Raw genomic sequence first — 15,318 nt, 5'->3', positions numbered from 1 at the left:
GCAGAGCATCAACCGGTGAGCAACAACATCTTGGATGTACAGAGGTTAGGAGTACATTTCCAGTAGATTTACTTTTTGTTGGGTGAATTATTTAAAATATCAAGAATTCTGAAATCACCTTCTTGTCTTAAAATCAGTACAAAGCAATTATCACTTTTCATTTGCAATATTTTTCAGTAGCCACTTTTACACTTACAAATTTATTTTCTGTCATTCACGAATGCTGTGGCTTTCCGTGTTTGATTCATTTTTGCTACTATTCACAATTTCACACTCCACCAAAGGCCAACACTTTCTGCAAATGATCTCAATACAGCTGGCTACATACATGCTCACATGACCTCTGCATTTCCAGGCTGTAAAGAGAGTGTAGGAGCCGAGGGTGTGATGATGCATTGCAGTACCTGCAGTGGACGACGATAGGCCCAGCGGTGGGAGGGTTGGACATCTTGACTCGTCGGATGAATGACAACAGCCCTGTAGCGTGATACGGGACTCCATGATCGGGCCAGCCAGTGAAGTGAAACTGCTTCACCTCTCGCACCTCATTAAAACCCCTCTGGCAAAATAAGAACAAACATCCACAAGACACCTGAGCACCTGGGCTACTCCAATACTGCAACAACAGATGCAGTGCTGAACATGAAGGCAGTCAGCCTTGTGTAACTTCATGTGTGTTTGTGGTTTGAGGACAGAGTTGTGGTTCCTCCTTGATGAAGAGCTGACTGCATACATCCACTAACAATGACCATAATGCTTGCTTTAAAGTATATGTTTTAATAATAGTGATTTTAGTGAAAAGAAAAGATCCTGCAGCATCTGACACATGCAGATACAGACTCTTCATCTAACAAAGACACATATTTATAATTGTGACCTCTGTGAACACTTGCCTTGATAGACAAAAGGTTTTAACAATAAACTTTAAACGTCAAAATAATCTCACCCTCTCCAGAGTGAAAGTCCTGACAACGTATTCTGCGAGCGGCTCGACTTCCACAAACGTCACTTTGAAATCTCCATAAACTTCAGCATCATCTGGCCAGTATTTATAGCATTTCACCTACAGGAGGATGAGACCCACCAAACGTTAAATACAGAGCAAATCACACGCACTCGAATGCAAACACACTGAATACAGTCAGTACTATACTGACTGATGCCAAGCAACACAGATGCATCTTGATTCTCAGCAGTCTGATTTAATTCATGGCATGCTTAAATCTTCAAGCTGAAATCTTGCTTAGATGCTTCAAGATGTGAGTGATCACCTCTAGTACTATGTGATCATTAGCTTCAAGAGCATTATGATATAAAGACTGCTGTTGAATCAGTTCAAATGCACTCACTTGTGCACAGAAATATAATTAAACAGTGTCCACAACATGCACAGATGTACAAAATACATACAAAGACATGCTTCAACCCTTTGAGAAGTGTCAAAAAAGTGGGTTATTTCCTTCTTTTGATTTTGGGGTGAAATATGGCTTGTTCCTGACAGGGTTTGTGAAATTCACCCATTTTTGAGTTACCGTATTTTTCGGATTATAAGTCGCACGTAAGTATAAGTCGCATCAGTCCAAAAATACGTCATGATGAGAAAAAATCATATATAAGTTATTTAGAACCAAGAAACAAGAGAAAAAATGACCGTCTATAGCCGCGAGAGGGCGCTAGAGACTACAGGATCACTGAGCAGCATAGAGCGCCCTCTGGCGGCTGTAGACGGTAATTTTTTCTCTTGGTTCATTTCTCTTGGTTCATGTCAAATTAATTTTGATAAATAAGTTGCACCTGACTAAAAGTCGCAGGACCAGCCCAACTATGAATAAAAGTGTGACTTATAGTCCGGTAAATACGGTAATCATCGCTCACTCTTCAAAAGGTTTCTGCAGGCAGGGGCCTTCACAGGTCACATCACAGAGCACGAGCACACACGACGGCCCCTCAGCAGGCAGTATAGTGACATACCCGGCCCACCTCCACTAGGTTGGTTACCATGACGATACAAGCCGACTGCTCCTGCCAGATCATCCTCCAGAAGTCGTACACCGTCTCGTGGACAGGGCCTGTGGGGAAAAAACAAAAACAAATGTGCTGCTTTATTGCTCTAAATCTCTGCTTTTATTTGATATCCGTCAAAAATATTGGCATCATTTGACAGATTTTACATTGCATCTTTTGTGATATAAATAGAGTAGAATGTATTAGAATTATATACAGTTGCTGGTCATATAATTAGAATATCATCAAAAAGTTGATTTATTTCACTAATTCCATTCAAAAAGTGAAACTTGTATATTATATTCATTCATTACACACAGACTGATATATTTCAAATGTTTATTTCTTTTAATTTTGATGTTTATAACTGACAACTAAGGAAAATCCCAAATTCAGCATCTCAGAAAATTAAAATACTGTGAAAAGGTTCAATATTGAAGACACCTGGTGCCACAATCTAATCAGCTAATTAACTCAAAACACATGCAAAGGCCTTTAAATGGTCTCTCAGTTTAGTTCTGTAGGCTACACAATCATGGGGAAGACTGCTGACTTGACATTTGTCTAAAAGACGACCATTGACACCTTGCACAAGGAGGACAAGACACAAAAGGTCATTGCAAAAGAGGCTGGCTGTTCACAGAGCTCTGTGTCCAAGCACATTAATAGAGAGGCGTAGGGAAGGAAAAGATGTGTGAAAAAAGTGTACAAGCAATAAGGATAACCGCACCCTGGAGAGGATTGTGAAACAAAACCCATTCAAAAATGTGGGGGAGATTCACAAAGAGTGGACTGCAGCTGGAGTCAGTGCTTCAAGAACCACTACACACAGACGTATGCAAGACATGGGTTTCAGCTGTCGCACTCCTTGTGTCAAGCCACTCTTGAACAACAGACAGCGTCAGAAGCGTCTTGCTTCAAAAAGGACTGGACTGCTGCTGAGTGGTCCAAAGTTATGTTCTCTGATGAAAGTAGATTTAGCATTTCCTTTGGAAATCAGGGTCCCAGAGTCTGGAGGAAGAGAGGAGAGGCACACAATCCACGTTGCTTGAGGTCCAGGGTAAAGTTTCCACAGTCAGTGATGGTTTGGGGTGCCATGTAATCTGCTGGTGTTGGTCCACTGTGTTTTCTGAGGTCCAAGGTCAACACAGCTGTATACCAGGGAGTTTAAGAGAACTTCATGTTTCCTGCTGCTGACCAACTTTATGGAGATGCAGATTTCGTTTTCCAACAGGACTTGGCACCTGCACACAGTGCCAAAGCTTCCAGTACCTGGTTTAAGGAGCATGGTATCCCTGTTCTTAATTGGCCAGCAAACTCACCTGACCTTAACCCCATAGAAAATCTATGTGGTATTGTGAAGAAGAAGATGCGATATGCCAGACCCAACAATGCAGAAGAGCTGAAGGCCACTATCAGAGCAACCTGGGCTCTCATAACACCTGAGCAGTGCCACAGACTGATCGACTCCATGCCACGCCGCATTGCTGCAGTAATTCAGGCAAAAGGAGCTCCAACTAAATATTGAGGGCTGTACATGCTCATACTTTTCATGTTCATACTTTTCAGTTGGCCAAGATTTCTAAACATCCTTTCTTTGTATTGGTCTTAAGTTATAATCAAATTTTCTGAGATACTGAATTTGGGATTTTCCTTAGTTGTTAGTTATAATCATCAAAATTAAAAGAAATAAACATTTGAAATATATCAGTCTGTGTGTAATGAATGAATATAATATACAAGTTTCACTTTTTAAATGGAATTAGTGAAATAAATAAACTTTTTGATGATATTCTAATTATATGACCAGCACCTGTAAAATGAGTACTGCTTGCAAGTTGAGAAGAGATATTTCAACATGGTTTTACCCATGTAAAGTAGTTTTGGGATAAATTCATACACTGAGGATGATGCAGCACTATTGAGTAATATTTTTTACTTAAAACTAGTTCACGTAGATGCTATTCTTTTATACTTGCTGCTTCATGAATGTTTCCGGTGCAGGTTTCAGTGAATAATTTTGAATTTATGAGCATGGACACATTTTAAGATGTGTATCAGATAAAAAAGAATGCAGTATTCCCATTTGACGACAATCCACTTGTTGATTATTTGTAATGGTAAACTATATTTAGTTAATTATATTTAACCATCATTCCATTTTTGCTCTATTGTTCAATTAATTTTGCGGTCCTCGTTTACCTTGAGTTGCGATGTAATGACTGGGCCTCTGGTAGCCCTGCAAGAGAAAAAAAAATAAGAATTTTGTTGGAGACAGCAAACAATTCAAATCTGAGAGTAATTTATTTCACAGTGTGCTATGCAAAACTGTGCTTAATTACACTTATAAAAGCTCATTTTAAGACTTGTAATCTCAACACACACGCACACACACACACTACGATTTCTACGGATCAAACACACACCTCAGGGAGACCCAACATCAAATCCCCCCTCCCACAAAAAATAAAACACACCACACCAAAATCATGAGCGTTAACTGAAATACAGGCCAGGGATGTTGACATGCATGATGCCTACGCCACAGGCGAAGCAGATGAGTGGCAGCGTGAGAAAAGAACGACAGAATGGAGCTGAATGTGTGTCAGTGCAAGCAAATGGACTTCAGAGCATGGAGAGGTGAGACAGAGAGGGGAGTGTGCCTACAGTGATACTTACATCCCTGTACAGCCAAATCTACCGCCCCAAAACCAACCGCATAAGAGTGAGAGAGAGCACAACAATGTCAGTGAGTCAGCAAGCACCTCCAACAAGGAAGAAAAGAAAGCTGTATATTGTGTATAGTTGAGACAAAGGCATGCATAAAAGACCTCACATACGAGGGAGGGAGAGACGTTTCTCACACGTTCGCCAATGGAGGAGGAGGCGGCATCGCCACTTACATCAATGTAGTTGGCATTTATGTAGTCGGAGGACGGGTCGTCTTCCATTGGCTGCAGGATCACTCGAGAATGATCGTCTACAGCGCGACACACGGCAAACAGAGCAGATTCAGGACAAAAACAGTGTTTTGTTGGCATGCTCTTACGGTGGGTGCATGAAAACATGTCCTGGTCATATTTCACCTCAAATCTAAGTTTGTTTGCAGTATTTTTTATGACCGAGCACATTTTCTCTCCTCATTTCTCATCACCTCAATGCGTCCAGACGTTTACCTACTGAGTTTATTCGTAACTGTACAGAAAAAAAATACATGAATGAAAATCGTGTCATACAGACACAATGAGCAGTTTTTTTATAAATAAACAATTTAAATTCATGTCCAGGTCGACAGGCTTGATTTCCAGGGAATGCAGGGAATGCATGAACTGATGCATACCTTTATTGCAATGTAAAGCACTTTGGATAAAAGTATGTAAATTTATGCAAAATACTGAACATTTTTGGGGAAATGCGTTCAACTGAAAATGATCTTACTAAAACAGGCCTGGTTTTTATGTGCACAATATAATATCTTAAGATGTTGGGGTGAAATATGACTTGTTCTTGATGTTCATCTTTAAAGCACCAGCACATGTTGGTTTTCTAAAGAGCAACAGATGCTTTCCAAAGGGTTCTTAAATGACTTCAAAACCATCTAAAGGAGAGTGTTTGGAGCCAGATATTAAGTGAACTAGAGATTATCCTACACTCTTACATGCAATGATGTTCCCGTATCGATTCTTCGTTCGATTTTGCTCTTTCTTTGCTGCGTCCCAGGAAGCAGACTGACCCTCAAAGAAGCTCTGGAGATAAACACAGAATCAATTATAACACAGGAGCTTAAGTGAATCAATATCCTAATTTACTCTTATTTTCATCATATCTGACAACATCAGCACAAACACAGTAGTCTGAATTTGCTCTGTGTGCATGAAAATACATGTCAGTTTGATCACTGAACAGTTAAGGAAGCATCAGGCGCTCTCAGCAGCTGAAACTAAACAAATTGTTCTGCATCTGGCACAGAATCTCCACTGATCAGTTTGTGGTTTTATAAAATAAACCACCAACACGCTTTGCCTGCAACCAGCAAACTCTTCAGTGCAAAACATGTGTGGCTATAACGCTGTGGAGGAGGGGTTTCAATGACTTCTTGGAGAAGTGTGATTTCTTTTTTCTTTTTTTTGGATGTTAAAAACAAGATGTAGATGAGTTTGTTTCTTCGTGGGAACAGGTTCAGAGAAATGCAGAATTTCATCAGTGTGTCATCAATGGATGCTCTGCAGTGAATGGGTGCCGTCAGATTGAGAGTCCAAACAGCTAACCTCATACTCCTCCTTGAAGCCGTAGCTGTCGGAGGTCTTCATCAGATTGATGTGCTGCAACAGGTCGGCCACCCGTATGGCAGGATGGAGCTGTCCGGTCTGATAGGGCGACTCGGTGCCCTCGCAGTGGTAGCGCGGGATGTCCAGCAGTCTGCTGTTTTCGGCCGCCGCCGCCGCTGTGTGGTTCTCATCTGAGAAAGGGGTCGGGAAAGATTTATTGGAATGCACACTGAGGGATTCGGACAAGTCTTTGTACATGCTAAACTCAAAGGACTCGACACACACACACGCAAAACCTCACAAATGCATATATAATCCCAGAGTTGTGCACTCTGAACAGGACAGAGGCGTTTCTTCACACACACTTACCAGTGATAGGCACTTATGGGGCAGCGGGAGAGAAAAGAGTTGTTTAGTTCAGCGTCAGCTCAAACACATGGCCTCTGTACTATAGCTGATGGGATGATATGGACTAAACATGTACAGAACACAGCTACAGGACACTGAGACGACGGGGAGCACAAACAAAGCCACTCTCTACATCACATCCAGACTGGTAGACTTTTGCTTTTTTGAAGGCACTTCAAATTTCACTTGAGCTGCAGTTTTTGTGGAGATGCGGAAGCCACATACATAATCAGTATACATACATATTTATATATTTATATATATATCGAACCACAAAAGACACCTCTGAATATTATCAAATGCACAGGAATCGAAACCACAGGAAATGATTTACAACAACCCCCGTCGATTCTCGAGAACAAAGACGAGCACACATTTTAGAGTTTCTTCTACACAGCACCGGCCTACATCTTGACTGAGACACTTGTTAAGGTTCCTGCAGACTTTGATAATCAGACTTCATTCGGTCACATCTTGTGAGAGTCTAGAACCTCTCTTCATCACAGATGTCAGTAAGTCACAGCTGTTTGGATGAAGTGTTGTCCTATACACTTCAGCGCTGTCTCTGCCAGAGCCGTGGCCTAAGGGGACGTTTAAATACCCCACTGATGTAGAAAACGTCTTCTTTCTTGCTAGTTCTGTCATGTTAGCTCTATGTTAGCATCTGAAACTGTTAACCCAGATGACTGGAGTTATATTAGGTTTTCGAGTAAGCTGTCAGTTCAGTTTTGGCACCATCCCACGAGCTCCGGGAACACTCATAATGTCATGTGTGTGTGTGTGTGTGTGTGTGTGTGTGTGTGACGAGGCTTTGCTTAAACAGAGCAGTGCTTTCCAGTTGATTCTGCTTGCAGATTTTAAGTAGTTCTTAAAATGTTCAAGTAATGTGAATCTTTTAAGGATAAATTATTAAAATCCCTCATGTAAAAGAAGTACACTTTAGTATACTTAAAAAAATTAAACTAAAATAAAAATAAAAAATAAATAAAAAATAGTATATGCGATATACTGTATATAGATACTTAATTGCATGTTAATTTAAATTAAATGAAAATACATTATAGTTTAAATTTTACATTTTAAATTAAGTTTGACTTGTTTTTTGACCCACGAAAGTAGGATTTCAGAACATATTTAAATATATTTTCATGTTGACTATGAAATATGGTTTAAGTGTTAGTTTGTTAGACAACACATCAAAAATAGTATACTTCTTTAAAGCACAACAAAATACTAAAACATGATTTAAAATGCACTGCCAAGCAAAACTGTTAATTTGACATTATAATAAAGTGCACTTTAGTGTGATAATGTCAAAACAACTGTACACTGGGTCGCAACCCACCAGTAGAGAAACTTGGTGATACTATACTATAGAGTAGATATTGTGTGTGGGGGGAGTGTTGTGCTAGTTACTAAGACATAGTTAACGCTACTAGTTACTTCATTCATAAAGTAACTCAATTACTTTGTTGATCACTTACACCAAAAAGTAATGCATTACTGTTAACGTTCTTTAATGTTCCCATTAATGCCCTTTTAAAACTGACTTAAACAGAAAGTCATTTTTAAACACTATTCTGATTAACTCAGACCAGCACGAACTGAATATTGTGTATCACAATGATTTCTGAAATAAATAACAAAACACCTGAATAATATATTCAGAATCAAAAACTAAAGTGGTTTCTGGATCATAAAAGCTGTTGTGTTGAGCCCTTAAAAATGTTCCTTTCCTAGCTTAAGGATGAAAACTATCAACAATGGACAACATAACACAGAACATTGTGAAATAAATAAATGAAATCAACCTGAATCATTACAGAATCATTATCTCGGATTTGTAGACTCACGGCTTCTTCTTTATAGCTTTTATTTTAGGCTATAAAACACAGGCGGCGGTGTCTTATCCTATTGGTGATTAATGTAAAATAAACGCTAAAAAGCTGATCATGGTCTCATATGATACTATGAAAAAATAATGTTTAATAAACAGAAATTAATCTGCCGGTGGGATTACATTATGTTGTCATTTCTTTTCTAACTGAATGTAATGTTATAATAGGTCTAATTATTTAATAAAATCAACAGAATAAGTCTTAATGTTAAGAAAGAATAGTACACAAACATTTCCAAAACTGTAAAAGGTTATTTAAAAATGCAAACATTTTTACTGTCTTAAGTGCACTCATTGATTAAGCCTATAAATTAAAATAATAGTAATAAAAATAACTATTATTTTTATCATTATTATATATTAGGCTATTATACAGTTTATGCATAAGAAACTTTTATCCAAAACGACTTACAAAAGAGGAACAAATTACTCCTGAGTCAGTCACAATGACAGGATTATTTGATAATAATAATCAAGTGCTATAAGATTATCACCAATTAAACAAGATTTTGATGCACATCTTTCTTATTAAATCGTTGTATTCCACCTCGTGCTGCACTTGAAGGAGAATCACTTAAGACACTTTGCTGTAGACCTATTCCACATAATAATATTCATTCAAACTGTATGTTAACACGTAGGAGCTTGCTGCATGAATCCGTGAGTACAGTTTAGAAATCAGAGGAACGGATTGTGAAGCGTGCGCACGGATAATGAATTCACGGGTACAGACTCTAAACCCGAGGGTACGGTTTACAAAATCTGAGTGCACGGATTGTTAATCCTTGGGCACGATTTGTTAAACCGAGGGAACAGTTTATGAGTTTGCGAGTACGGTTTATGAACTGACAGGACGGATTGCAAAACCGTCGCCAAGGAATGATTTTTTTTCTCCTACAGGTGACGTGCGGGGCTCCGAACATTCGAACCAGAAAGACACAGCTCACATTTGCCTAAAATGTTTTTGTCTTTATGCTGAACTAAAGTAAAATAATGAGCATATTTCGACTCATCTTGCGCTCGCCTTGACTGCCGCACATACTTGAATAAACGGAAAAGCGCCCACAGTGCGTCTTGTGTTTACAGTGGTTGGCGTCCACCAATCCTACAATGCGTCGCTGCTGCAAACAGGTTAGGCGTAGGCTATACTTCAGCCAAAATTAATTAATTAAAAAAAGTAACGGACAATGCACCTTGTGGTAACGGTAACGGAGTTAATTTATTTAGAAAGTAATGCGTTACAGTATTAGTTACTGTCAAAAGTAACTGCGTTACAGTAACGCATTACTAATAACGCGTTACTGCCCAACACTGGTGGGGGGGTTTACTCAAGTCTCCTACCTGAGTTAAATCTGACACAACCTCTCGTTAGGGACATATATAATGTTATTTTAAGGGTAGTGTTTGGGTTCAGTTGTAGTAATTGTAATTACTTGACAATAGCAGAGTCCATCCGTGCTGAAGCAGGCGATTCAGTTTACTGTGCAATACAGGAGGAGCCCAGGAAATGATCGAGAAACACTGTTCTATGTAGCACAACAGGAACATAGTGGGGGGGCTTCATGAGTGATGCATGCTGGGTAATGAAAGTCTTTATGTGCAGAACGAGTCCTCAGCTCAATTCAGTTCTCTCATCCAGAATCAAACATTAACCTCAGGACTTGAAGTTATTTTACTAATTGGGGGAGAAGTGTTTGGCTGGAAATATGTACAAATTAAAGACAACATGAAATTGCGCTTCACTTCTTCAGCAAATGTACTAATTATGAAGGGAAGGGTTTTATTTAAATCATTTTGATTTGATTAGATTGGCCTATAATGTTGGCTAATATTATCTCCTCGCTCACACCTCCTTTGTTACAAGAGGAGAAGAATGTGAACACATCTAGATGAAAAAAGAAATAATTACATATATATATTTTACTGTAACATGCACTGATTAAAAGTGTACAGTAGTGCACAGTAAGACCAAATGTGACCCTGGCTCTTAAGTCTCTGGGGTACATTTGTAGCAATAGCCAAAAATATTATTATATTAAAATAGTTTTTATTTTATGCCATAAATCAAGTAGAGATCATGTCCCATGAAGATATTTAGTTTTATGTCCTACTGTAAATATATCAAAACCTAATGTTTGATGAGTAATATGCATTGCTAAGAACTTCATCTGAACAACTTTAAAGATGATTTTCTCAATATTTAGATTTTTGTGTATCCTCAGATTCCAGATTTTCTAATAGTTGTATCTCAGACAAATATTGTCCTCCGAACAAACCACACATCAATGAAGAGATGATTTATTCAGCTTCAGATGATGTAGAAATTTCCATTTCAAAAAATTGACCCAGGTCACAAATGACATAAGTAAAAGCCAGTAAACTGGATTTCATGTTGTCTTTTGATTGAACTGAATTGCTCTGATGAAACTCCAGCGCTCCACTCACAGACACAGACACAGCATACACCCAGTCCTCACCTAATACAGCTGTCGGCACGAGAGGGTCATTAGGCACTGCAGAGAAACACGCAGAGTTATCATACACAAAAACTCAAGAGCTGAGGATGTTCAGAAACTCAAATCAGAGCTGCTGCGTCTGCACTTGAGAGTTTACTCACCATTCATCAGAAACACTGCGTTTCGCACAATATCAGCTCAGTACTAATATCTAACTTGGATGCCTTGTACATTGCAGAGTCGCACTAATGACATTAATGTGCTTGAATTAGGTCGGGCAAGAGAGAGGCACATAATCTAAACTACTGGTATTACAGTGCAAATATAAAATGTTGTCATGACACACATTTTCTTTACGTGGGCTGCTTGAGGCTTTGGGTTTTTACGATGTTCTCCTACACGTATCGAGTGGAAGTTTCAAAATCCTCAGACAAGCTTGATATGATTCTACAATGTTCCATGATTACTCACAGCGGTTGCTGAAGTTGTGCGAGTCCATGAAGGTGACGGACATGGGCTCCTCAGCGTGCAGAGTGCTCTGGTCTGCATAACTGCGATCCATAGAGTTGACCATGTGCGTCATCTCCTGACGGGTGTTTCCGATGGCGTCCTTGCGCTTCTTGGCGAGCTTCCTGAGAACCCAATTAAAGACAGAATCATTACAGACCTACTACTCCAGAAAACAGCATCACTGCACCCTTCAGCACATCTCAAATCACCCACATGTAGCAATAAATGACAGAGAGGAGAGAGCAGAAGGGATGAGCCGATAGGAAAGCTTTAGTTCCATGGTAAGGGACAGCTTTGAGGAAACTTTTAGGAAATACCTGCAAATTAGTGGATGTGATTCAGAGAAATAAAACCATGCCTGTTTCTATTTGAACACGTTTTACTATCAAAAAAGTTACTACTTTTATTTTTGTGTGTGTGTCAATGCAAGACCTTTTATGCTGGAACTTGTAATTCAAAATTTGATACAATTTTTTTTTTCCTTTTTGCATAGAAAAGCTGTTGTTATCTTAACTAACAGCAATTAACAACAATAAAACAGCAGAAAATAATGTTGTTTTCATGAGCAAAGAGCTGCATGGAAAACTTGTTACAGTAGGGTTAACCTAAGATTAATATGTCAAATTAAAACTAGATCAAGGCTGTCTGTTCTTTTTAGTTAAAGAAAAAAATAGAAAAAATATTTGACTTATTTTGCGAAATGTGCATTCAAACATTAAGGAAATCTAAAGCAAGGATTTAATTCAGGATTGGCGTGTGCAAACTGACATCAAGAACATCAAGATGAACAAATCATGAGCTCTATCTTTGTCTTATCTTATGGACTTTTTTTTTGTTCAACAAGACTTAGTACTGATCAAGACTTAGAGATTTTCCATGTCAGTGTCAATTTTTTAGGTTGTTTGTGTATTTAAGGAAGCAAATATAGAACCGATTTATCGGACCTGAAATATATATTCACTTATCATGGTTTTACTTTTTAAAAAGTGACATGTCATGTGATGAAATGCAATGTGGAGCTGTGAAAGATGATTTGTAATGCAAATGATTTATGCAATCTCTATTTGTTACAAGATTGCTTGTTTGCTCATTTTGACACGAATGGATAAAAGCAGGAATCTCTTGATATCTGGCTAAGGTTTTATAGAGGTGTCACAGGAACTCTTAGAAAGCCATCAAAGCAGCGCTCGTGTCGCCTGCTAAACTGAGCTGCAGACTAAAGGCCAACCGGGGACACATGAGAAACACCCTCTTCACCAAATGAAAGAACAGATGAGTGTGTGAGGATGAGAGGTGGATGGAGACACGGTGAGTAACTATTCCACACACATGCACACACCCAAAACCAACCCCACCCAAAAAAAACCAGACGAATAACAGACACAAGTGCAGCATTCTTTTTTCAAATAACACCGCTTGGATGCGACCGTCGCCGAGCATGTCCTACTACAATGCAAAGGAACGTGATTGGTCAAAGCGATTTGTGTTTTCGCTTGAAAAAAGGATACTGCATCTTTAAAAGACTAACAGGACTAACCATAGACAGAGAGCAGAGAGCCCTGCATGTAAGTCACCGTTTTGCTTTTGCTTTGGTCTGAGCGTCTCTGTTACTTACAGGTAATATGAGTACGAATAGTAGCTCCTCCTGGCAAGCGAATGAGAAACAGCACAAACAGATGAAGAGATATTGGTGAGAGCAATGTGGGAATCAACCGTGCCAACATAAGCAACAGATACCTAGTCAACAGCAGTTCTGACGGAAGCTTTTAGCCCGATCTCTGCTGCCCTCATTGAAACATGCATGGCAATCTCAAACCCTATTTACCTGGCAGCCGTCAGTCAGAAGAAGGAAAAGAAACAAAATGCAATCAGAGCATGCAAAAAAATCTGTGGCTGCTCGATTTCATCATGCATTTCAGGCACCGTGACTTGAAAAATCACTGCAATAAACCTTGAAGCACAGATGATTTAAAATGATTAAAAAGCCATTTTTTAGAGAAAAGAAAAATAGGTGGAGCACAAAAAAAATACAAAAATGCTGCAAATCAAATCAAAGTCAAGCAGCTGACTTCCTTCTAAATAAGCAGTGCCAGTGACCACTGTTTTAAAGATGCAGTATCTTCAGTTTGACCAAAAAACATTGATTATCCATTGCTCAGTTGGAAAACAGCCTTTTGTATTTATCGCTTTGTGTCGAGGTTCAGCATAGGTACATATTAATTCATTTTAACAGGATGGTAACACGCAAAAATGAAGCTGCCACAAATTAAAGTTCCCACTTCTGTCAAATGTGTTGAACGGTGCACTACACTCCACCTAAATAAAGTCTGGTTAGTAAAACAAAAACAGATCTGTTTGATTCACATGAGATGAAGACTCTCAGGAAGAACACCTAGCATCGGACACTTCTGGTTGTCGAATAAAACAGTCGTGGGAGATAAATGTGGCATTTCTACAAAAGTATCACCAGCCAGAAGCTTGTGCCTTTGCTGTATCCGTAGCAACAAGTGTCAGTTTAACACGTTGCATCTCTTATTTAGGAAAATGCACCTTGTTAATACTACTGCACAGAGTGAATGAAGAATGGAGGAGAATGAGGAATCAGTGCTAGTGCTGTTAGGTCAGGGTGCTTTACTGGCATCTAAAGACTTGTGCACTTCTACCCCCAGACAGCAGCCACAGCATCACCAGGACATATACAAGTGCATCCCAAAAAGAAAGAAAATTAGCTTTTAATGCACATAAGACTGAGCCGCTTGAATAATATGCTGCACTGACCTGCAGTTTGAACTAAAACTTACTACATCTCTGCTTTTGTTCAGAGAACTCTGGTTATTTAACACTGGAGAAATAACCCTTTTACATATGCACACTCACTAAGTGTCTCACATTTCTATTTGTTCAATCATCATCATCATGCTTGAGAATTGCAATATGTAATGCAAAGATAAAATAGTTTATACTGTATATGCGCAGTATAAAACATTCCCTTTCTTGAACCCAGCTATTCTAAGATGTTCAGAAGAGCCCTGAGTCTTTAGTTACTGAAGATTTCTGTAGGCTGCCAGTGCAACAATGAATATACAGTAAGAACCGTGTGTGTTTGAGAGACCTTCAAAACTCCTCAGCGTTCGGATCTCTCACTAGAACTCAAAACAGAGACACATCTAAGGTCAAGAGGGAAGGATGTATGGGGAACAAAAAATCACTAGAATTTAAGAAAGAGATCTGGACACAAAACATGCTCATTTCTACAGACTACAAGCTGCACGCTACAAATTCATGAAGCTTTTCACCTCCAACAAATCCTTATAGTACGTACTCTCCTCTCAAATGATTAAAACGCTCCTTTTCTCTCTTACATAAACAGTTATGAATTGCATTTCCCATTACTAATTTCCCAAACATCATTAAAACACAGTAAATTCACAGTGTGACATGATTTTCTGCTCTGACACGTGATGAAGTGAGTTTGATTCGCACTGTTTTTAAAGGAGCACAATGAGCTTCCCTGCATAACCTCACTATTCACTATTTTTACAGTGTGCTTCCAAATGTAAGTCAGCCTTTTCCTCATTAGGTTAGAAAAGAGAGCTTTTGCAAATGATGCCAGCTGATGTTTCCAGTCTGGTCTGTTATGAGCATTGATTTGGGCTTTAAACAGAGCGCTGTTCAAGAACACGCCACATGATGGAGCCATTAGACAGAAGCAGCAAGAACTGCTGTGAGAGAGAGAGAGAGAGAGAGAGAGATCTGGAGGAGGTGAACATACACT

General features: G+C 39.1%; 1 protein-coding gene across 13 annotated transcripts in view; it reads right to left on the bottom strand.

The window, feature by feature from the left end:
• The window catches only part of LOC132107156 (receptor-type tyrosine-protein phosphatase kappa-like), a 181,821-nt gene that overhangs the window by 9,202 nt on the left and 157,301 nt on the right, over positions 1–15,318 (bottom strand). For 2 of the 13 annotated variants that reach the window (XM_059513390.1, XM_059513392.1), the window contains 11 exons: positions 13,159–13,188; positions 11,505–11,665; positions 11,055–11,090; positions 6,273–6,463; positions 5,663–5,750; positions 4,845–4,984; positions 4,684–4,701; positions 4,207–4,243; positions 1,972–2,069; positions 947–1,063; positions 405–559 (listed from right to left, as the gene is read on the bottom strand). In XM_059513390.1, coding sequence (XP_059369373.1) covers positions 405–559; positions 947–1,063; positions 1,972–2,069; positions 4,207–4,243; positions 4,684–4,701; positions 4,845–4,984; positions 5,663–5,750; positions 6,273–6,463; positions 11,055–11,090; positions 11,505–11,665; positions 13,159–13,188 — 1,071 coding nt within the window. Of the gene's footprint in view, positions 1–404; positions 560–946; positions 1,064–1,971; positions 2,070–4,206; positions 4,244–4,683; positions 4,702–4,844; positions 4,985–5,662; positions 5,751–6,272; positions 6,464–6,612; positions 6,654–11,054; positions 11,091–11,504; positions 11,666–13,158; positions 13,189–15,318 lie in introns of those variants that run through there. The other 11 variants (XM_059513391.1, XM_059513396.1, XM_059513398.1 and 8 more) reach the window with 11 other exon arrangements.

The sequence above is a fragment of the Carassius carassius genome, chromosome 27 (assembly GCF_963082965.1).
Source record: "Carassius carassius chromosome 27, fCarCar2.1, whole genome shotgun sequence".
Classification (NCBI taxonomy): Eukaryota; Metazoa; Chordata; class Actinopteri; order Cypriniformes; family Cyprinidae; genus Carassius; species Carassius carassius.
This window is presented reverse-complemented; position numbering and strand designations above follow the sequence as displayed.